Source organism: Salmo trutta, chromosome 18, assembly GCF_901001165.1.
Source record: "Salmo trutta chromosome 18, fSalTru1.1, whole genome shotgun sequence".
Classification (NCBI taxonomy): domain Eukaryota; kingdom Metazoa; phylum Chordata; class Actinopteri; order Salmoniformes; family Salmonidae; genus Salmo; species Salmo trutta.
This window is the reverse complement of record NC_042974.1, coordinates 6428958-6453393: the sequence shown is the minus strand read 5'-3', so window position 1 is coordinate 6453393 and position 24436 is coordinate 6428958. Positions and strand designations below refer to the sequence as shown.

The 24436-nt window shown below is 46.0% G+C and overlaps 3 protein-coding genes across 4 annotated transcripts in view; 1 reads left to right on the top strand and 2 right to left on the bottom strand.

Moving 5' to 3' along the window:
- Positions 1 to 452: 452 nt before the first annotated feature.
- LOC115153631 (5-hydroxytryptamine receptor 1D) lies at positions 453 to 8699 on the bottom strand. Its single transcript, XM_029699269.1, has 6 exons — positions 8196 to 8699; positions 4381 to 4541; positions 2616 to 2731; positions 1992 to 2114; positions 969 to 1728; positions 453 to 851 (listed from the first exon to the last, which is right to left on the bottom strand). Exons 1-6 carry the CDS (start codon positions 8365 to 8367, stop codon positions 453 to 455), a joined length of 1731 nt encoding a protein of 576 aa, XP_029555129.1. The 5' UTR covers positions 8368 to 8699.
- Positions 8700 to 8768: 69 nt separating this feature from the next.
- Positions 8769 to 24436, bottom strand: part of tarbp1 (TAR (HIV-1) RNA binding protein 1) — a 52810-nt gene continuing 37142 nt past the window's right edge. Inside the window, exons 25-29 of one of the 2 annotated variants that reach the window (XM_029697596.1) lie at positions 24191 to 24362; positions 23713 to 23898; positions 14707 to 14831; positions 14179 to 14315; positions 8769 to 10405 (exon numbers count right to left, since the gene is read on the bottom strand). In XM_029697596.1, coding sequence (XP_029553456.1) covers positions 10237 to 10405; positions 14179 to 14315; positions 14707 to 14831; positions 23713 to 23898; positions 24191 to 24362 — 789 coding nt within the window. In that variant the 3' untranslated portion in view covers positions 8769 to 10236. Of the gene's footprint in view, positions 10406 to 14178; positions 14316 to 14706; positions 14832 to 23712; positions 23899 to 24190; positions 24363 to 24436 lie in introns of those variants that run through there. The other variant, XR_003867577.1, reaches the window with a different exon arrangement.
- LOC115152795 (NACHT, LRR and PYD domains-containing protein 1b allele 2-like) lies at positions 15802 to 18535 on the top strand. Its single transcript, XM_029697598.1, has 2 exons — positions 15802 to 16212; positions 16726 to 18535. The coding sequence occupies exon 2, from the start codon at positions 16773 to 16775 to the stop codon at positions 18315 to 18317; it is 1545 nt and encodes a 514-aa protein (XP_029553458.1). The 5' UTR covers positions 15802 to 16212; positions 16726 to 16772; the 3' UTR covers positions 18318 to 18535.

Here is a 24436-nt window from a genome sequence, read left to right as displayed (position 1 = left end):
CCTAATGAAGGTGTAGATTACATCTCACATTCCAGTGTTCCTAATGGAGGTGTAGATTACATCTCACATTCCAGTGTTCCTAATGAAGGTGTAAATTACATCTCACATTCCAGTATTCAAACTTGTAAACAAGACTGTATAGGATTTCTGTTAATCAGACTCCTTGCAGCCAATGGCAATGTCTGCTGTAGATATAATGCCGGGAGCCACTTGTGGATTTGACAGCTCTAACGCAGTTCTGCCTCCGACACCATCAAAACAACTGCTATGCTGATGTTGGCTGAAGCAGATGTGATTGAATGGAGCCGTTGGTCCTCTGTTTGACCCCACGTCCTCTGAGGTTGGAGCGCAGGGTAAGTGATAGTACAGCACTCCTGGAGACGTTTCATTAGGAGTTAAGTGCCTTGCTCAACGACAGATGGATGGTTCATAAAGATCTTAATCCGCTCCGACTAGCATACATCATGCTCTACCCTCACTGTGATCTGTCCATAGAAGAAGGTTGCCTGTCTGTCTCTGGTGGCTGCAGAGAACGGCAGACTGCTGCCCTCTGTTGTCCTGGTGGGGACCTGCAGGTACTCCAACCTGTTGGAACTCCTCTCCCCACCTCCTCCAACTGAGTCCTGCCACAGGGGGCAGGAGGAGGAGGAGTATCCAGAGGAGGTGGAGGAAGAGGCGGAGCTACCGGGGTGGAACACACCACACACACGCTCCCTGGAGCTGTCTGAGAAGCTGGAGTCGACTGTGAAGACGGAAGAGCAGTAGGCCCGTCTCAGCCCCTCTCCTACAGGTGGGTTGTGGATGTCAGACCCAGGCCCAGGACATACTAGGCCAGGATGGGGGCGGGGCCACTGGGGGCGGGGCCAGTGGGGACGGGGATGGACGGAAGTCAGAGTACATGGGTCACATGGTTCACTGCTCCTCCCCTCCTCTCCCTCACCCCTGGTCTCGCCTCCCCCCCTCCCCACCACGTTCCCCCCCAGGCGCACTTTGATCTTCTGCTTCAGGCACCGCAGAGCCCCCTGGAACCTCTGACTGAGCAGAGCATACAGCAGAGGATTGATGTCTGAGTTCAAAAGAACCAACCAATAGGAGAAGGTGACCGCCGAGGGTGGGACTAAGGAGGACTTACACGATAGGGCGGTCTCCGTAGCCTGGACTAGCGCGACGCCTATATATGGAGTCCAACACAGGAAGAAGGCGGAGATAACCAGGAAGAGACGTACAACGCCGTGGTGATGGAGGTGATTAGAGTTGGAGTTCTGGTGGGGCGGATGGGGGTGGCCATGGGGGGCGTGTTGGGCCAGGAAGGAGAACAGTCTCCGGGATGCAGCATTGGAGCTGGAGGTAGAGCCTGGGTGGCTGGAGGTCTGTGGAGCTCCAGCAGTATGATCTGACGCTGAAGGAACGCCGTCCCCAACCTCTCCATGGGTCTCCGATACAAACCGCCCACTCAGATGATACACCAGCCTGGAGGTGGAAGGACCGTGGGCACCTAGACACCTCGGACTAGTCCGCTCAGAAGTCATCTCGGTCGGGAAGGAGGAGCTCGGCATTCCAGTGTTTCTCTGGAGCTGGTCCTCCAGGTTGTGGATCCTCCTGGCGTGGCTCCGGGCTACACGGACGATGATGACGTAACAGAAGAGGATCACTGCAGCAGGCATGAGGAAGGACAGGGCAGCCATGAAGGCTGTGTAGCTGGGACTGCTCTTCCAGTTCACCGCACAGCTGAAATTATAGTACATGGTGATAGTTTACATTAGTGACCTTATTACTGTCCTGGAAGTACTGCAGTGTAACAAGTATTGGAATTTCTCACTGTTACACAACACTGTAAGAATGAGTAATAGAAATTATTGATACATTGTACTCACAGGAAATATTACACATGATCTAAAGCAAACATACATTTTAGTGCTTACATTCCATACATTTTGAGATCATACATTGTTAGTATATTTGACCCCAGCGGGAATCGAACCCACACCAACCTGTACATGGGAGCAATGTAGGACACAGTGCTCCAGCCCAGCAGAGGAGGACAGCTGGTGACCAGGGCCTGGAGCCAGATCCACAGCACCACAGCACCCTTCCTCCACAGGGTACAGTGGGAACTGGAATAATAATATAAATAACTAGAAAAGTTCCATTTTCTGAAGGAAATGTCTGTGCTTGCTTTAACTGTTTCTAATCTAGATCTATAGTCTAATGAGATGTCTTAGGTTTAGATCTGATTGGTCTATAGTCTAATGAGATGTCCTAGGTTTAGATCTGATTGGTCTAGATCTATAGTCTAATGAGATGTCCTAGATTTAGATCTGATTGGTCTAGATCTATAGTCTAATGAGATGTCCTAGGTTTAGATCTGATTGGTCTAGATCTATAGTCTAATGAGATGTCCTAGGTTTAGATTTGATTGGTCTAGATCTATTGTCTAATGAGATGTCCTATGTTTAGATCTGATTGGTGCAGATCTTCAGTTAGTAGTACAGTGCCTTCAGAAAGTATTCACACCACCTGGAGAATACTTTCTGAAGGCACTGTATCATTTGTCTAGATCTATTTTAGTTGGTTCAATTGTATAGTCTTGTAGTTAGTCAGGATCATTGAATTACCTGTAGCGCAGACAGTCCATGATAGAGTGGTAGCGGTCCAGGGCGATGGCTGCCAGGGTCAGGACTGAGGCTGTACAGTAGACTGAGGAGGTGTACCCCACATACAGACACAGGTCCTAGCAGACAGAAGGTAGGGAGAAACAGATGAACCAGTCAGACACGGGTCCTAGCAGACAGAAGGTAGGGAGAAACAGATGAACCAGTCAGACACGGGTCCCAGCAGACAGAAGTAAGGAGAATGACATTAACCAGTCCAGTCACTGTTATAGGACACATTTCTCACACACAGACAATCAAATAAAAGTTTGAAAGACTCGCTAGTGTTATGGAAGGGGCAGCCACTGACAACCCTGCTTCTGGAGAGTTACCTGCCTGACAACCCTGCTCCAGGAGAGTTACCCGCCTGACAACCCTGCTTCTGGAGAGTTACCTGCCTGACAACCCTGCTCCAGGAGAGTTACCCGCCTGACAACCCTGCTCCAGGAGAGTTACCCGCCTGACAACCCTGCTCCAGGAGAGTTACCTGCCTGACAACCCTGCTCCAGGAGTTACCCGCCTGACAACCCTGCTCCAGGAGAGTTACCCGCCTGACAACCCTGCTCCAGGAGAGTTACCCGCCTGACAACCCTGCTCCAGGAGAGTTACCTGCCTGACAACCCTGCTCCAGGAGAGTTACCTGCCTGACAACCCTGCTCCAGGAGAGTTACCCACCTGACAACCCTGCTTCTGGAGAGTTACCCGCCTGACAACCCTGCTTCTGGAGAGTTACCCGCCTGACAACCCTGCTTCTGGAGAGTTACCTGCCTGACAACCCTGCTTCTGGAGAGTTACCCGCCTGACAACCCTGCTCCAGGAGAGTTACCTGCCTGACAACCCTGCTTCTGGAGAGTTACCCACCTGACAACCCTGCTTCTGGAGAGTTACCCACCTGACAACCCTGCTCCAGGAGAGTTACCCACCTGACAACCCTGCTCCAGGAGAGTTACCTGCCTGACAACCCTGCTTCTGGAGAGTTACCCACCTGACAACCCTGCTTCTGGAGAGTTACCCACCTGACAACCCTGCTCCAGGAGAGTTACCCGCCTGACAACCCTGCTTCTGGAGAGTTACCTGCCTGACAACCCTGCTCCAGGAGAGTTACCTGCCTGACAACCCTGCTCCAGGAGAGTTACCTGCCTGACAACCCTGCTTCTGGAGAGCTACCCACCTGACAACCCAGTAGCTCTCCATTAGGAGGGTTGGCCTCCCCTGGGTTATGGTCCACCCCTGGGTTATGGTCCTCCCCTGGGTTATGGTACACCCCTGGGTTATGGTCCTCCCCTGGATTATGGTACACCCCTGGATTATGGTACACCCCTGGATTATGGTCCACCCCTGGGTTATGATCCCCCCGGGTTATGGTACACCCCTGGGTTATGGTCCCCCCCGGGTTATGGTACACCCCTGGGTTATGGTCCCCCCCCGGGTTATGCTACACCCCTGGATTATGGTACACCCCTGGGTTATGGTACACCCCTGGGTTATGGTACACCCCTGGATTATGGTCCCCCCCCCGGGTTATGGTCCACCCCTGGATTATGGTACACCGCTGGGTTATGGTCCTCCCCTGGGTTATGGTACACCCCTGGGTTATGGTATATTGTGAGTTAAAACACTACAGATTAACCATAAAACTGCTTAGAGGCACTAAGCACTAAACACACTCACACACACATACACACACACACTCACACACAGATGAATAGAAGCCCTAGGTCAGACTTACAGTACAGTCGACCCATCCGTTGTTCATGATGGAGAGAGCTATGAAGGGCATGACCCCAACCCCGACCAACAGGTCACTGATGGCCAGGTTCATAATGAGCACTGATGTCACACAGTGGAAGGTCTTGGTGGCCGCCACTATCACAATCACCAGGATGTTTCCTACAGACACACACACATAATATCACAGCATTAGAGGCACATGGATCTTTACTTTCCATTAAAGGGGCAATCTGCAGTTGCTATAGTCATTTTTGGATGTATAAATTAACAGTGTGAACAGCCATTTTTGGATGTATAAATTAACAGTGTGGACTCGAGTCACATTACCTGGACTCGAGTTTGACTCCAGTCAGAAATTTGATGACTTGAGGCTAGACTTAGAGCCTCAAGACTCGGACTTGACTTGAGACTGATGACATGAAATTATCTGGCCAGGTTTTGTAACATTTTGTCACTTATTTTGTGGCACAGAGTCTTGGTGGATTACTCTCCACGCAGCCAGACACAGTAGCTTGCAAAAAACGTGCAAGAGATTGGGTAGTGAAACACACACTCGGCCCTCTGATTGGACCAGCAAACTGTCAGTCAACACAGGTCGGATGAGCTAGTGGTTCTCAAAGTGGGGGTTGGTCGTGAGAAGGGGTTTGGGGGTCAGAGTGTGAAACTGAATGGAAAAAATATATTTTTCATAGAAATTGTTTTAATAGGCTACATAGGTATAGCCTACCATTTGCATATTGTATATGTGTAACTAAGCCTATTCGATCTGGTCACCAACATAGGCCGATGGCATTACACCAAATTCCTTTCTCAAAAACATCTCATCTGTGCTTCAGAACCGAAAAGATGTGCGTACTGAGTGTTGACCAATGACCAGCCTGCAGCACGGCCGCCCCGCACATATCCAGATAGGTGACCAAAAATCACTTGTTTCATCCTCTCCGGTTTTGCCTGGTAAAAACAGAGTAGCCTACGTTGATATTATCCATATACAGCTCAGCAATCTGTTACAGAGCATCTTTGCCAGAACAACAGGCTACCTGGCAATTTCATTTATCATTTTCATATTTCAGATAGGCCTAGTTTGGGTGAGCTAATTAAGCTATATATATAGTACCTCAGTTCTGCGTATTGGCTATATGTCATAAGATAGCTGTAACATCTCTCTGCCTTCAAAACTTATGGGATGATGATGTAACATATTCTGGGGAATTTATGGCTATAGCAAATGCAGAACCTCCGCTGCATACAGTGGGTAGGCCTTGTAACCGAACACACCTACAGTAAATTTGCGTTTTGGAACACCAGAATTACATTCATTTCCAATGAAACGCTGCGTTTGCTTTGCAGCATTGCGTTGCAGAGGCAGTTGCAGTGCGTTCGGTGTGGTGCATACGTTGGATTTATCGAACGTATGGGTCAAACTGTATGTGTAGACGGCTTAACAGAAATGGTAGCAGAAGGTGAATGTTGAACTTTTGTTGCATACATATCTAGATTATGCCGCTTACTAATTTGCGCCAAAACACTGTCGGTGTTCGAAGCGTTATGATGCTGCTTGCTCTGGACTCTAGAGAAGTGACATGATACCCGTAGTTGATATTGATTGACATGAATGACTTTCAGCTCAAAATGCAGGTATAAAACGCAGTTTATTTCTGTATCTTGTGTTTTGAAAATGCATAACCGTTTATGGCTGTATGAATTCTTATTTCTATGGCAACGACAGGCTACATCTGCCCAGAGATTGTGTTCGCGTGTGCATGTGCGTGCGCGGGAGTTCTCGAGCGTTGAACCGCTCATTTTTGGCGCACCCCGGTCAAAACGTTTAGGAAACAATGATCTTGCGAACAGATTGCTGATTTGCTGTACAACTATAGGATCGGGTGCCGGCAAACGTCAAATTGTAGAGAGAGAGGATTTCCATAAATGAATATGCAGCTCCAAAATAATATGAACTGTTTACTTTACAAGCTCACCAGCAATGGGCCATCAAGCGACACAATTACTAGCATAGGCCTACTTGTCTTTTGGTTTGTCGAAAGTGATTAAAATTGATAATTTACTTATGAAGCTTGCATTTGGAATTTGTTGTTCAAAGTCATTATTACATAATCAAAATGTGTTGTAGACAAAGTAATGAAAAGGGCTGTCTCGTAGCATCAATAAATAGACACAGATTTGTAGTTGAAGTCATTACATGTATCGATGTTTTATTTTACTTGACTTGAGACTTGACTTGCTCTTACAATGCACGACTTGGACTTGACTCCAGACTCGATCAGTTCTATTTGTGACTGGACTTGAGACTTGGACCTTATGACTTGAGACTTGCTTGTGACCAGAATAATAGTGATCCGGTCCCACCTCTGTAAATGAATGATATAGGTAACTGCCAAAATAAAGGAAACCAACATAAAGCGTCTTCATAGGGCGCTGGGCCACCACGCGCCGTCAGAACAGCTTGGAATAGATTCTACAATTGTTTGGAACTTTATTGGAGGGATGAAACACCACTCTTCCACGAGAAATGTCATCATTTTGTGTTTTGTTGATGATGGTGGAAAACTCCAGAATCTCACATAAGAGTTCCGTTGGGTTGGGATCTGGTTACTGACTGACTGACTGACTGGGTGACTGACTGGGTGACTGACTGGGTGACTGACTGACTGGCTGACTGACTGGGTGACTGACTGACTGGGTGACTGACTGACTGGGTGACTGGGTGACTGACACACCCACAAATGAGATCTCTTCTAGCCATGGTAGCCAGAATAATGGACAACTGGGTATTTTTCTACATGACCCTAAGCATGATGGGATGATCATTGCTTAATTAATGAACTCAGGAACCACTCCCGTGTTGAAGCACCTGCTTTCAATATACACTTTGTATTTACTCTAGTGTTTCCTTTATTTTGGCAGTTATCTGTATGTAGCCATTAATTGTTGAAGAATATAACTTATAAACGCCTCATGAGCTTAGTTCAGCTGTCATACCTCATCAAAACCAAAAATATAAACTTGTTTTACACCAACGTTGGTAAACAAAGTAAATGTAAAGACACAATATAGCCTCAACATGGTTAAAACTATCATTTGATCTCCTGGATGGTCAGTCCTTGCATCCATAGCTCCATCTATGAATTTGAGAGTGGTTATATATCTTCAGGCCCAACAGCTTTGTAGAGGAACGGGGGCAGGGAAACGCTTGGTTGTTGTTTCAACTGCTGATTGCCGCTTTAATTTATACAGCCAGTTTCAGAGTAGGCCTTCTGTAGAGGTCTCAAAGCATTTTTCTATGAAAAGCCATTGCTACAAAATCCATTGAAAGAACAAGGCAACATCAAAAACAATATTTCGATGCTTGTGGTGCTTTAATCGCACACATGGCCAGTGTCATTCTAAAAGAAAGCACATCACAGAGAGACATCTAGCACCAATGTATAGCAGCACCCAGCGGGGCTTTGAACAGCAGGCATCAGCGTTTCCCCTTCATTATTTTACACAGGCATAAAAGGCTCTCCAAATCAGTGTTCAGGGCATCTTTAATCAGTGTTCTGAGCCTTTTTAATCAGAGTTTAACACCTCTTAAACCCAACATTTCAATTAAAACCATTATAGGAGCCCAATGGCTTGTACGGAGGGGAACATAAAGGGGTCTAATGCTACAATGAAGATAACGCTTATAACTGGAAGTCAGTGAAAACTAAAACGTGATTCACTTTTTGGAGAATATGAAGTTAATTTTCATGAGCTGTATTAAAATAAAAGGTTTTCCTTGCAGTTGCGCATCTGCGTTATGACACATACCTGTGACTGCGCCGAGACACATCAACACCATCAGCACCTCCAGAACCAGTTTAGTTCGAGGGGACAAGTTGAGCCGAGCCTCCGCCGTCGATGTCGCATTCCGGACTGAAATCCGCATCTCCTCCGGGAAAGGGCCACTTGTATCCAGCCAAGCGCCATCTAGCTGCTCCATAGCCTACTCGCTCCTTTTTTGATGCAATTTAGCCTCGTTGAAACTTTTTGTTGATACTGGTTGGAAATAGTTTTGGACGCCAAATATCCATAGGCTATTAATTCTACACAGGGTAAACGACATACATTCTAGTCATCTTGTAAATACTTTTCCTTCTCATTGTTCCTATCCTCTACCGGTCTGTCCTCTACCGGTCTGTCCCCGCCGCACCGCTCAGTGGTTCGTTCACCTGCGCGACGTTATTCTTGGTCAAAGTTGGGCGTGGCGCACGGCACCTTTCGGTAAAGTACCGTGAGCGAATGTTCTTTCTGCGCTATGAACGGCTCCGTGACAAATAACATGGTTTGTAAAGAAAAACAGAAATCAACCAAATGTGTGTGATAAGAAAAACAACAGAGTTCTTACGAAATAATTGTTTTATTTGTTTAAAAAGATGCATTACGTTCTCCAAAAATTTCTCCACTCCATAAAAAGCACTGAACAATGTTTAATACCAGAGAGAAAAAACAGACTCGGGGAAAATCAGGTGTCTGCTGCTTTACTGGGACAGCACTTGGAAACATGACCCTGTCTGACAAGCAGCTAACGCGTTGGAATATTCTAATGTAATATCTAGCCACGGCTAAAGCGGAAATAACCTCCAATGGATCTGGAGATGGGTTCTAGGTCTAATAACAACTCACCACTTGTAAGACTAACATCCATTCTCTACATCTATGGCCAATTGGAGGGTTAAGGCTGCATTTTAAATGGGTAAAAAAAAGGATAAAATCAATTTTAAAAATTCTACAAAACAGAAACTGTGACCTTATGTTCACAGCATATGGAAGAGGTATGTAAATAGTTTCTCCTTTGATGACTGACACCTGCCTGAGGTGGGACTTTGACAATAACAAGAAACTCTGGTTTGAACAGCATAACAATAGAATTGAGGTCGATTCCTCTCCTAGTCTCCTAGACTCCTAGTCTCCTTTCCTTCATGACCAGATCTCAGAGGCCTGCAGTAGGGTGAGGTTGACACTGGGTTTCTGTTGGGTCAGTGGCACGTTTTCCCCTCAAATGGTTAAGGCTAGGACTTGGGGAGGGCATTCAAGCTGATCTTAGATCTGTGCCTAGGTTCAGGTTCAGAGGTCACCCCAGCTGCAGGGCCAGTAGGGGGGAGGTAATGGCGGGTGTACCCCCACACCAGCAGGGTTAGGGCCTTACAGAGAGGGGTCAGTCACCACAGCAGATTCACTAGGTCTGGGGTGAAGTTGCCTGTAGGTACAGATCTAGGATCAGCTTCCCCTGCCCCAATTCTAACCTGAACCATTAGTGGGGAAAGGCCCTGTGTGGCTCAGTTGGTAGAGCGTGGTGCTTGCAACACCAGGGTTGTGGGTTCGATTCCCACGGGGGACCACTATGAAAATGTATGTACTCACTACTGTAAGTTGCTCTGGATAAGAGCATCTGCTTAATGGCTACAATGTAAAGGGGCTTCACCGTACTCCGTAGGGGGTAGGTACTGGTGGGTTTACCCCCACACTACTCCGTAGGGGGTAGGTACTGGTGGGTTTACCCCCACACTACTCCGTAGGGGGTAGGTACTGGTGGGTTTACCCCCACACTAGGGTCGTGTTCATTAGTGCACGCAATGGAAAACATTTCAAAAAACATTTTGCAACAGAATGAAAATGTTTGTTTCTTATCGGACAAGTCCAGGTCGTCCCTCCCTGTTTCAGTCTGACTTCACTCCAGTAGAGGGCAGGTACTGGCGGGTGTACTCCCAAACCAGCAGGTCGTCCCTCCCTGTTTCAGTCTGACTTCACTCCAGTAGAGGGCAGGTACTGGCGGGTGTACTCCCAAACCAGCAGGTCGTCCCTCCCTGTTTCAGTCTGACTTCACTCCAGTAGAGGGCAGGTACTGGCGTGTGTACTCCCAAACCAGCAGGGCGGCGCTCACGTGTACGTTGAGGGAACGGATGACACCTTGCTGAGGGATCTCCACACACACGTCCAACAGCTGGAGCAGGTTAGCTGGGATACCCTCACGCTCATTACTAAAGTAGGGGGGAGGGAGGGAGAGGGGGAGGAGGAGGGGGAGGAGGAGGGGGGGAAGGAGGTTGAGGGGGAGGAGGGAGGGGGAGGAAGGGGGAGGAGGAGGGAGGGAGGGGAGGAGGGAGGGGGAGAGAGTGAGAGAGAAAGTATGAATAAAAAGGAGAATAACTAGACAGGTGAAATATGGAACACAGTGCTAGGAGACGAGATAGGATGTTGGTCCACAGAAATAAAAGGACTGGAACACTGGACATTCCCATTCAAGTCAATGTCATTCTACTTCTATAGCGTAAGGTCGAAGTTCATTTAGATCCGTGTTGTTAGATCCAGATATATATAGATCCACGCGACTGACATTTAAAGGTCATTTCCAATTGAGCCGACATATGCAGTGGTTACCTACAATGTGGTCTCCGCAAATGCGGGAGCAATGCCTTTAAAATAGATGCATAGCCGAAAAGGCCTTAGTCACTGATCTACAGAACATTCACCCTGGCCTGCTGTAAACAATATGACAGAGACAGGTACAGATAGTATGGTTGTAATGGGTTACATTAGACAAACACCCTGCTGTAAACAATATGACAGAGACAGGTACAGATAGTATGGTTGTAATGGGTTACATTAGACAAACACCCTGCTGTAAACAATATGACAGAGACAGGTACAGATAGTATGGTTGTAATGGGTTACATTAGACAAACACCCTGCTGTAAACAATATGACAGAGACAGGTACAGATAGTATGGTTGTAATGGGTTACATTAGACAAACACCCTGCTGTAAACAATATGACAGAGACAGGTACAGATAGTATGGTTGTAATGGGTTACATTAGACAAACACCCTGCTGTAAACAATATGACAGAGACAGGTACAGATAGTATGGTTGTAATGGGTTACATTAGACAAACACCCCGCTGTAAACAATATGACAGAGACAGGTACAGATAGTATGGTTGTAATGGGTTACATTAGACAAACACCCCGCTGTAAACAATATGACAGAGACAGGTACAGATAGTATGGTTGTAATGGGTTACATTAGACAAACACCCTGCTGTAAACAATATGACAGAGACAGGTACAGATAGTATGGTTGTAATGGGTTACATTAGACAAACACCCTGCTGTAAACAATACGACAGAGACAGGTACAGATAGTATGGTTGTAATGGGTTACATTAGACAAACACCCTGCTGTAAACAATATGACAGAGACAGGTACAGATAGTATGGTTGTAATGGGTTACATTAGACAAACACCCTGCTGTAAACAATATGACAGAGACAGGTACAGATAGTATGGTTGTAATGGGTTACATTAGACGAACACCCTGCTGTGCTGGAACAGAGCAGACAACAGGTGGAGTGATCACTGACTAATGGCTGCGTGTGTGTGCTGGTGTGTGTGTGTGTGTGTGTGTGTGTGTGTTGACTGAGTGCGAGATACACTTTGTCTTGTTGTGTTCATTACAAATAGCAGCTCTCCTCGGCCCTCTCAGTTTAAACAAACCCTGTATGTTTGACTGAGCTCAACCCCCCAACCCAGGAATGACCAGCCTCCAATAACACACTAATAACAGAGAGGCCGTTTGGAGACGGTACACACAGTAGAGAAAAAACCTGGATTACTGAACCATGTGTGTCTATTGATCAAACAGCGCACACACACACACACACACACACACACACACACACACACACACACACACACACACACACACACACACACACACACACACACACACACACACACAAAGTCTGAAGTTTACATACACTTATGTTGGAGTCATTAAAACTCGTTTTTCAACCACTCCACAGATTTCTTGTTAACAAACTATAGTTTTGGCAAGTCGGTTAGGACATCTACTTTGTGCATGACACAAGTCATTTTTCCAACAATTATTCACAGACAGATTATTTCACCTATCATTCACTGTATCACAATTCCAGTGCTTCAGAAAGTTTACATACACTAAGTTGACTGTGCCTTAAAACAGCTTGGAAAATTCCAGAAAATTATGTCATGGTTTTAGAAGCTTTTGATAGGCAAATTGACATCATTTGAGTCAATTGGAGGTGTACCTGTGTATGTATTTCAAGGCCTACCTTCAAAACTCAGTGCCTCTTTGCTTGACATCATGGGAAAATCAAAAGAAATCAGCCAAGACCTCAGAAAAACATTGTAGACCTCCACAAGTCTGGTTCATCCTTGGGAGAAATTTCCAAACGCCTGAAGGTACCACGTCCATCTGTACAAACAATAGTACGCGAGAATAAACACCATGGGACCACACAGCCGTCATACCACTCAGGAAGGAGACGCGTTCTGTCTCCTAGAGATGAACGTACTTTGCGAAAAGTGCAAATAAATCCCAGAACAACAGCAAAGGACCTTGAAGATGCTGGAGGAAACGGGTACAAAAGTATCTATATCCACAGTAAAACGAGTCCTATATCGACATAACCTGAAAGGCCGCTCAGCAAGGAAGAAGCCACTGCTCCAAAACCGCCATAAAAAATCCAGACTACGGTTTGCGACTGCACATGGGGACAAAGATTGTACTTTTTGGAGAAATGTCCTCTGGTCTGATGAAACAAAAATATAACTTTTTGGCCATAATGACCATCGTTATGTTTGGAGGAAAAAGAGGGACGCTTGCAAGCCGAAGAACACCATCCCAACCGTGAAGCACGGGGGTGGCAGCATCATGTTGTGGGGGTGCTTTGCTGCAGGAGGGACAGGTGCACTTCACAAAATAAATGGCATCATGAGGAAGGGAAATGATGTGGATATATTGAAGCAACATCTCAAGACATCAGTCAGGAAGTTAAAGCTTGGTCGCAAATGGGTCTTCCAAATTGACAATGACCCCAAGCATACTTCCAAAGTTGTGGCAAAATGGCTTAAAGACAACAAACTCAAGGTATTAGAGTGGCCATCACAAAGCCCTGACCTCAATCCTATAGAACATTTGTGGGCAGAACTGAAAAAGCCCATTCCTCTGTCAGGAAGAATGGGCCAAAATTCAGCCAACTTATTGTGGGAAGGTTATCTGAAACGTTTGACCCAAGTTAAACAATTTAAAGGCAATGCTACCAAATACTAACTGAATGTATGTAAACTTCTTACCCACTGGGAATGTGATTAAATAAATTCAAGCTGAAATAAATCATTCTCTCTACTATTATTCTGACATTTCGCATTCTTAAAATAAATTGGTGATCCTAACTGACCTAAAACAGGGCATTTTTACTAGGATTAAATGTCAGGAATTGTGAAAAACTGAGTTTAAATCTATTTGGCTGAGGTGTATGTAAACTTACGACTTCAACTGTATATGTGTATGTCAGTGATGCATGGCTGTAGCATGTGTTCCCTGTTCTTCCCTCCACAGAGCACCCATTAGAGACCAGCATGCCTGGGCACGTCTCCTCACTGCAGCAGGAAGCCTGATAGGGGCCCAGGGGAACACTCACTCCATTATTGAGATCCCATTAAAGAGCCTTGTCAGCTTCCTCCCTGACCCGTGAGACAGTCCCGGTCATGGCTGTGTATGTACATGTGTGTTTAGACAGTAAAGTCAATGAATTGATGTGCAATAAGTATGTCATGCATTGATTGTTCATGTGTGTGGTTTGTCTGTTAGTGAATAATTGCATTTCATGTCATGTCTTGTGTTGAAGCAGAAAATACTTCCAATATGACACAAAGTTATATACAACTGGACATGACAATGTGCTCTGCTGTCCTACAGGAGAGTGGTTTTACCCCAGCAGTAACAGAGTCTTCTCAGGGAACCTGTAGTCCTTTAGACTCTGACTATTGGCTGTCTGCTCCACTCCCACAATGCAGTAGCCCTCCCTCTTCTTCAGCTGCAGGAAGTCAGCTAGTTCTACAGGCTTCACCTGGTAGAGACACAAAGATATGATGTTAACATAACACTTTTTTAACTGGCTAAAAAGTAAGCTAAACAGAGTGAAAGAACTTGGTGAGCATCTCAATATTCTAGAGTGTTCTGCTGTCCTCCTTCCTTTACATCTGCACTGAAAAAGGTGCATTTACCCTCCACTACAGCACTGGAGACTTTAGATCAAGGGTGTCCAAATCATTCCACGGAGGGCCAAATGTCTGCTGGTTTTTGTTTTTTCCTCTCAATTAAAACCTAGACAACCAGGTGAGGGGAGTTCCTAACTAATTAGTGACCTTAATTCATCAATCACAGACACACAGACACTCAGCCCTCCGTGTAATGAGCTTGACACGTGTGGTTTAGGCTACTAAAGTGTTGTTACCTACCTCCTGTAGGGGGAGCCATAGCTCAGAGGAGACACTCAGGGCCTGGAAGTGTTTATCACTGACGTGGCGAAGACTGTCCAACACCAGACCACTGGCCCCAAAGATCTCACACGTCCTACACAGACCTTCACACACACACACAGACAGAGAGAGAGAGAGACAAAGAGAGAGAGACAAAGAGAGGGCAAGAGAGAATGAGAGCGAAAGTGTTTATCACTGACTTGGCAAAGACTGTCCAACACAAACTACACTGAACACAATAATAAATGCAACATATAAAAAGTGTTGGTCCCATGTTTCATGAGCTGAAATAAGATGCCAGACATTTCCATACACACAAATAGCTTATTTGTCTCAGATTTTGAGCACAAATTTGTTTACATCCCTGTTAGTGAGCATTTCTCCTTTACCAAGATAATCCATCCACCTGACAGGTTTGGCAAATCAAGAAGCTGGTTAAACAGCATGATCATTACACAAGTGCACCTTGTGCTGGGGACAATAAAAGGCCACTCTAAAATGTGCAGTTTTGTCACACAATGCCACAGATGTCTCAAGTTTTGAGAGAGCGTGCAATTGGCATGCTGACTGCAGGAATGTCCACCAGAGCTGTTGCCAGAGAATTAAATGTGCATTCCTCTACCATAAGCCGCCTCCAACATCGTTTTTGAGAATTTGGCAGTACGTCCAACTGGCCTCACAACCGCAGACCACGCGTAACCAAGCCAACCCAGGACCTTCAATATCCGGCTTCTTCACCTGCGGGATCGTCTGAGAATAGCCACCCGGACAGCTGATGAAACTGTGGGTTTACACAACCAAATCATTTCTGCACAAACTGTCAGAAACCGCCTCAGGGAAGCTCATCTGTGTGCTCGTCGTCCTCATCATGGTTTTGACCTGACTGCAGTTTGCATCGTAACCGTTTAAAAAATTTTTTTTAAAGGTATTTGTGACCAACAGATGCATATCTAACACTATTTACATGTTTCAGTTATTTGTATGCTACAGGTCTAAGGTGATATTTTCTTCAGACAGAGCATGCACATTTTTTTAAATTTTATTTAAAGGCCCAGTGCAGTCTAAATTTTGTTTCCTGTGTTTCGTATGAGTTGATGAAACTAACAGTGTAAAAGTGTGAAAACATTTACTGTTTGAAAATACAATCTCCAAAGGACTTTGGTTCTGTGGGATGCACAAGTTGCAGCCTTTGGAAGTCACATTTAAATCTCTGTTTGGAATCTAACATTATGATAGCCACCCTGTATAAAATATCATATTGTTTAAAATCCACCTTAAAATATCCACCTTTACCCAAAGACCATGTGACTGCATTAAAGCCAATCACAGTCCACACCCATCTTAAAACTGAAAGTAACTCATACAGACTGAAAGGCTACTTCACAGCAGTTCTCTTCTTTCTTTCTTTTGTTTATTTGGACATTCATTCATTGTCTGTCAGGTGTGGAACTAACTGAGATTGGGAGAGGAAGCCAAATTCACAAGGTGACGTTTGGACAATAAAAAGTGCCTAGATATTTCCTGTAGTAAATGGATTCCAACTGATATACAGTTGTGGATACCTGACAACACATACCAGAGGATATTTGTTCTTTTTTTGTTTCGGGGCTATACCGTATTTGTTTACAATTACAATGTTTACAAATGTTGCCATATAACTAGCTTCTATTGTTGGTTGATGTGGTAAGACAGTTGAATTAAGCTAATTTGGCATTTCTGGGCTCCCGAGTGGCTCAGCGGTCTAAGGCACTGCATCTCAGTGCAAGAGGCGTCACTACAGTCCCTGGTTCGAATCCAGGCTGTATCACATCTGGCCGTGATTGGGAGTCCCATAGGGCGACGCACAATTGGCCCAGCGTCGTCCGGGTTTGGCCGGGGTAGGCTGTCATTTTAAATAAGAATTTGTTCTTAACTGACTTGCCTAGTTAAATTTAAAAAAATGTATAAGTTATGTTCTTCTAGAATCAATGGCTAAACCTGAACATTACTGCTTTATAGGTCCAAACATTGATGCAGCCACTGCAGATTGCCCCTTTGGAGTGAAAATGGCCACATCAAAAGATCAACATGATGATGACTGTGAACCTAGCACTCCTGAACAGTCAACCCCTCTCCTACCACAGTTGTCACGACTTGAAGAGCTCTCAAACATCATTGAAAGCCAAGAATATAGTAAACAGGAAATTGAGAATTTAGCTGGAATTCTTCGGTCTCTTGCTGATGATTTGCATTGTAATTTACAGCAGCACTTAATGATAGATAGACTTGAAGTCATACAGACAAATATCATGGACAAACTTAGTCCTGGTCAAAAGGATGGTAGTAGCGTCATCACTGGAACAATGAGACAGTTCTACAACAAGGCACTGGATTCAGTAGGAACAATCATCACTAAACTGGCCAAAAAGATCGAAGTCAACTATTCAAAGTCAAATATGTGTCTCCAAAAAGAGTTTGGCCTTAAAACCAATAGTCCAAAGGAATGTTTGAATTGCAACCATATAAAGAGCTCAATGTCCTGGATTCAGGTTGAACCCTCCGTGTCTACAGAGGATGAGACCACCGTCTACACACTTGACTCTTCTGCAGCAGGGCATTACGAGTGCATCTTATCAGGGCTGCGGTGGGTATGTGAGAGCAAAGTCAGCCTGCGATACCAGTTCAGCTCCTGGGAGCCTCACAGGGCCACTCTGAACAACATGCGGTTTGAAGAAAGAGGTCCATTACTGGACATCACAATGATTTCTGGCAAACTAGAAGAAATTCATCTGCCACACTTTGTCTGTATAGATCCAGACTACCCACAATCCTCCTTGAGAAAAGACATGAAGGTTCTACATGTGAAAGACAACAGAGTGCTTCTTGAAGAAGTGGATGAGGTGACGCGGTTCCATGCCAAACTGCTTCATCCCTCCTTCTCTGGCAGGGGTTTGGTACTGAGACGTGGGTTGCATTGGAGAGTGCACTGTGACCTTCTGATCTTTAGGTCCACCAGAGCACTCCTCACCTTACACACATATCTGATCCGATGTGATCCTTCTCTAGCACGGGAGGTGGAGGCACAGGAGAAGTCATATGGATTCTTAAGACTTCCAAAGCCAAAGCCGGAGAAGTCTCTTTGGAAGGGGAGTCGCTTCACCCTCAAGACCTCGTGTCAATCCTCGATTACGCCACAAAAGATCAAGCTGAGAAGCACCAGGCCAAACTACTTTGAGGTGTACATAAAGGACGCTGCGATGGACTTTGAGATGGAGTTGATAAGTGAGACGGGAGAATCTGCATGGAAAGCTGAAATACGAACAGAGGAATACAGAGATGATTCATCCACAAGAGACATTGAGTTTGTAGATGAATTCAGACCACAGCTCATTCAAAAAGTCAATAATGTGTCTGCCATAGCAGATATTCTCTTCACAAAGGGCATGATCGGTGAAGAGATCAATGCAAATATCAGCGCTGCACTGACCCGCCAGGCCAAGATGAGAGTGATATACGAGGCACTGAATTCAGGTGGACCACACGTCAAAGCTGCATTCTTTACTGCACTCAAAGAAAAGGAACCCTTTCTAGTCAAAGACTTGGATAAATAATACCTTATCGCTCAATCTCTCATTCTTATACCAAGACACTTTAAGCAGGGCGGAGGAAAGAGTGATAAGAACTAAGAAAGAAGAGACTTTTCATGGTTAGAATCCCTGAACAAAAAGACCTAAAATGGTTCTCACATTTCTAAATGTTTTCAAATTGAACCTTTATTTAACTATGCAAGTCAGTTAAGAACACATTCTTATTTACAATGACAGCCTACCGGGGAACAGTGGGTTAACTGCCTTGTTCAGGGGCAGAACGACAGATTTGTACATTGTCAGTTCGGGGATTCGATCCAACAACCTTTCAGTTACTAGCCCAACTCTCTAACCACTAGGCTACCTGCCGCCCAAAGCTGACATTAAAAGGTCAACGTTGGCGACGAAAACTGTCAAACTCCGCCCTTTTCTCAATGTTGGAACAGAAACGGGGTGTGCCTTTGGTGGTTCATCTGATAATAAGTTACTCCTACTCGCCAGAAAAAGAAACGGTATTAACTGACACCAACGGTTTTCTATCGTAGCTAGTTCGTTAGCAAAACTAGTCACTGTAGCAAGCCAGTGTGCTTGCGTTAGCCTAGCTAACATTAGTAAATAGCATAATGTTAGTAGCTAGTACTACGAAGATGAGTTTATCTTAGCAGATTCCACTGCTCAAGTATATGGTCGGAGAGGGATTAGTGAGAGTCAGATTCACATCTCCCTCTTTTCAGGGTCTGCTGGTTACTCCTTCACTATTTGTTGACATCATTTCTGAGGATTTATTTTTGGACAGAAGCTGTAGAGATCGGTAAGAAATGGCACTTCTGTAACCAAATGTAGTATTCATTCATTTATTTTTTTAAGCATTAAATGAAGTTGTATGATGGTGCATTGATCAGTTACACAGTTTAACTGCATTCTTTGAGTTTTTTCCCCCAAAGTCGACCTTTAAAAATGGGACATCGAGGTGATGAACTAGACACATATCTACGATGACAAACTGCAGTGTACCAAGTCTGTTTTAACATATTACCTTGTATAAATATATTTGATTTACATTTACATTTTCACTGTATTACATTTTCATTTCATTAGATTTTCATTGTATTACATTTAATTGTATTTGTTGTTAATCATGTATTGGATCAATGAAAGATTTACCACAGTATTATCTCTACTGTATGCATATGATGTAGCCTATCTCTATGTATAGTATCAACCTAAAAACCTGTGGACACATCCAGAACTTTTTGCAGAACCATTGAGTCTGATTCCTAATATAGAAAAATATGTACAAAATGTCTCTGTGTGCTAAATCTACAAGTATGACGGCAACATATATCCTAAAGGTTAGCTTAACAAATCGCTATCGTTCTCTAACATGCAAAGTATTACATAAGGTGTTTCTGAGTGAGTGACCGTGTAAGACAAAAGGAATGTGTCAACAAATGACCAAGTCAACAACCAGCGGCTTTTTAACATTTCTGTGGGATACAAACGGTTATATAGACATTACCTGTATATAGTGCATCCAAAGGAAAAAACAAACATTTGATTTAAAAAAAGAAAGACATTTCATTACACAACAAGCCATCTGGGGAGGTTGTATCCTAGACCAAACAGCCTGGACATCTGGGGAGGCTGTATCCTAGAGCAAACAGCCTGGACAAGACATCTGGGGAGGCTGTATCCTAGAGCAAACAGCCTGGACAAGACATCTGGGGAGGTTGTATCCTAGACCAAACAGCCTGGACCAGACATCTGGGGAGGTTGTATCCTAGACCAAACAGCCTGGACCAGACATCTGGGGAGGTTGTATCCTAGACCAAACAGCCTGGACCAGACATCTGGGGAGGTTGTATCCTAGACCAAACAGCCTGGACCAGACATCTGGGGAGGTTGTATCCCAGACCAAACAGCCTGGACCAGACATCTGGGGAGGTTGCATCCTAGACCAAACAGCCTGGACCAGACATCTGGGGAGGTTGTATCCTAGACCAAACAGCCTGGACCAGACACCTGGGGAGGTTGTATCCCAGACCAAACAGCCTGGACCAGACATCTGGGGAGGTTGCATCCTAGACCAAACAGCCTGGACCAGACATCTGGAGAGGTTGTATCCTAGACCAAACAGCCTGGACCAGACATCTGGGGAGGTTGTATCCTAGACCAAACAGCCTGGACCAGACATCTGGGGAGGTTGTATCCTAGACCAAACAGCCTGGACATCTGGGGAGGTTGTATCCTAGACCAAACAGCCTGGACATCTGGGGAGGTTGTATCCTAGACCAAACAGCCTGGACCAGACATCTGGGGAGGTTGTATCCCAGACCAAACACCCTGGACCAGACATCTGGGGAGGTTGCATCCTAGACCAAACAGCCTGGACCAGACATCTGGGGAGGTTGTATCCTAGACCAAACAGCCTGGACCAGACATCTGGGGAGGTTGTATCCTAGACCAAACAGCCTGGACCAGACACCTGGGGAGGTTGTATCCTAGACCAAACAGCCTGGACCAGACACCTGGGGAGGTTGTATCCTAGACCAAACAGCCTGGACATCTGGGGAGGTTGTATCCTAGACCAAACAGCCTGGACCAGACATCTGGGGAGGTTATATCCCAGACCAAACAGTCTGGACCAGACATCTGGGGAGGTTGCATCCTAGACCAAACAGCCTGGACCAGACATCTGGGGAGGTTGTATCCTAGACCAAACAGCCTGGACCAGACATCTGGGGAGGTTGTATCCCAGACCAAACAGCCTGGACCAGACATCTGGGGAGGTTGTATCCTAGACCAAACAGCCTGGACCAGACATCTGGGGAGGTTGTATCCTAGACCAAACAGCCTGGACCAGACACCTGGGGAGGTTGTATCCTAGACCAAACAGCCTGGACCAGACACCTGGGGAGGTTGTATCCTAGACCAAACAGCCTGGACATCTGGGGAGGTTGTATCCTAGACCAAACAGCCTGGACCAGACATCTGGGGAGGTTATATCCCAGACCAAACAGTCTGGACCAGACATCTGGGGAGGTTGCATCCTAGACCAAACAGCCTGGACCAGACATCTGGGGAGGTTGTATCCTAGACCAAACAGCCTGGACCAGACATCTGGGGAGGTTGTATCCCAGACCAAACAGCCTGGACCAGACATCTGGGGAGGTTGCATCCTAGACCAAACAGCCTGGACCAGACATCTGGGGAGGTTGCATCCTAGACCAAACAGCCTGGACCAGACATCTGGGGAGGTTGTATCCTAGACCAAACAGCCTGGACCAGACATCTGGGGAGGTTGTATCCCAGGCCAAACAGCCTGGACCAGACATCTGGGGAGGTTGTATCCTAGACCAAACAGCCTGGACATCTGGGGAGGCTGTATCCTAGACCAAACAGCCTGGACCAGACATCTGGGGAGGTTGTATCCTAGACCAAACAGCCTGGACATCTGGGGAGGTTGTATCCTAGACAAACAGCCTGGACCAGACATCTGGGGAGGTTGTATCCTAGACCAAACAGCCTGGACCAGACATCTGGGGAGGTTGTATCCTAGACCAAACAACCTGGACCAGACATCTGGGGAGGTTGTCTCCAAGACCAAACAGCCTGGACATCTGGGGAGGTTGTATCCTAGACAAACAGCCTGGACCAGTCATCTGGGGAGGTTGTATCCTAGAAAAACAGCCTGGACCAGACATCTGGGGAGGTTGTATCCTAGACCAAACAGCCTGGACATCTGGGGAGGTTGTATCCTAGACAAACAGCCTGGACCAGACATCTGGGGAGGTTGTATCCTAGACCAAACAGCCTGGACCAGACATCTGGGGAGGTTGTATCCTAGACCAAACAACCTGGACCAGACATCTGGGGAGGTTGTCTCCAAGACCAAACAGCCTGGACATCTGGGGAGGTTGTATCCTAGACAAACAGCCTGGACCAGTCATCTGGGGAGGTTGTATCCTAGAAAAACAGCCTGGACCAGACATCTGGGGAGGTTGTACCCTAGACCAAACAGCCTGGACCAGACATCTGGGGAGGTTGTACCCTAGACCAAACAGCCTGGACCAGACATCTGGGGAGGTTGTATCCTAGACCAAACAGCCTGGACCAGACATCTGGGGAGGTTGTATCCTAGACCAAACAGCCTGGACCAGACATCTGGGGAGGTTGTATCCTAGACCAAACAGTCTGGACCAGACATCTGGGGAGGTTGTATCTTTGACTAAACAGCCTGGACCAGACATCTGGGGAGGTTGTATCTTTGACTAAACAGCCTGGACCAGACATCTGGGGAGGTTGTATCTTTGACTAAACAGCCTGGACCAGACATCTGGGGAGGTTGTATCCTAGACCAAACAGCCTGGACCAGACATCTGGGGAGGTTGTATCCTAGACAAACAGCCTGGACCAGACATCTGGGGAGGTTGTCTCCAAGACCAAACAGCCTGGACATCTGGGGAGGTTGTATCCCAGGCCATACAGCCTGGACCAGACATCTGGGGAGGTTGTATCCTAGACCAAACAGCCTGGACCAGACATCTGGGGAGGTTGTATCCTAGACCAAACAGCCTGGACATCTGGGGAGGTTGTATCCTAGGCTAAACAGCCTGGACAAGAGGCAGGGGACAGTCAGGGCTAGACAGAACAAACACGTTATCCTCCCATGTTATCTTGATCCTTCTGTGGATAAATTAATAAACATTTACAGTCCAAGTATCACCCTCCTCTTTTATATTATTGTGTCTGTGCCCCGAATGACACCCTGTTCCCTACATAGTGTACTACCTTTGACCAGGGAAAACAGGGCTCTACATAGGGAATAGGGTGCTATTTGGGCATAGCCGGGCGGCAGGTAGCCTAGTGGTTAGAGTGTTGGATTAGTCAATATTGGTTCATAAAATAGGTATTCTCCTGTATAAACTCCTTTAAATCAATGTAAGGCTTACATAAACTCAGACAGCAGGCAGCGCAGCAATACGACAGCCCAGTGGAGAACATCAAATGAGTCTTATGATTTGGTCCTAGTGGTCCTTAGACAAACTGTGATTAGGACTGATTAGTTTATGTAGTGCTGCCTGTTTGCATGGCAACGCTTAGCAACACCAAGTATACTGGGTAGCTAACAGAAAATAATACAATACAATGCAATACAATATAGCTAGATAGAAATGGCTGACTGGATTCAAACCAGGGTCTCCTGCACACTACATGACCGTGTTAGCTCCTTGAGCTCAAGCCTGGGGAGCTAACGCAAGTCTTCAGGTCTCACGCAAGGTTAGTGAACATGGTTCATCATTACACAGAGAACCCAGAGAGATCAGCAGATGATGGTTAAAACATTCCTCCTGTACCAAGCTGTTCAGCATTGACTTACCAGTCTAAATAGAGGTTAAATAGAAAACCATCAACTAACCTCCCAGGTTGGTGGGCTTGTCTATGAGCGAGGCAACCACCAGGAGGGCACTGTGCAGCTTTCCCAGGCGTGCTGCTCTCTGCTGGGGCACCAGACCCAGCTCTGGCCCCTGTTCCTGGATCCCCAACCTCCAGGGGGTCATCTTCTTCTGGACCTCGGCCCAGCGCTCCTCACCATCCTGATCCCCTAACAAACAACACACAAACACTGAGGCATCTGCAACAGGGCTTTTAAACTGAAGTCCTGGAGGGCCAGAACACTTCTGGTTTTCATTCCTTCATTAGAAAATCAGGGACCTGGCCAATCAATTTCATGAATTGATCATTTAACTACCAGGTAGAAAGGAGAAGCAGCAGTACTTCAGCCCAATAGTTGAATCGCTGTGATCTCCACTGTTGGGTCCAGTCTCTGCTGCCATCTAGTGGTGATACCTTTTTCAGTTCAATACAACTTCATGTATCCCCTCAGGGGAATGTACCTTTATCCTGCTGAATCCAGTCTCCAGGCTGAATCTGGCTCAGGTCAGGGACAGGGTTCCTCAATGGGAGAGATGCACTCTGGGAGAAGTCCACCAACTTCTCAAACTTCCAGGGCGGAATCCACTCGTCCTCAAACACCTCTGATAGGCTGGGGAATGTGTAGAATATGGTCTGGCATGAGAGAGACGGGAGGAAAAGGACCGTTTACACACGTCGTCTCTCCTCAATCACCACTCAGTTCATTC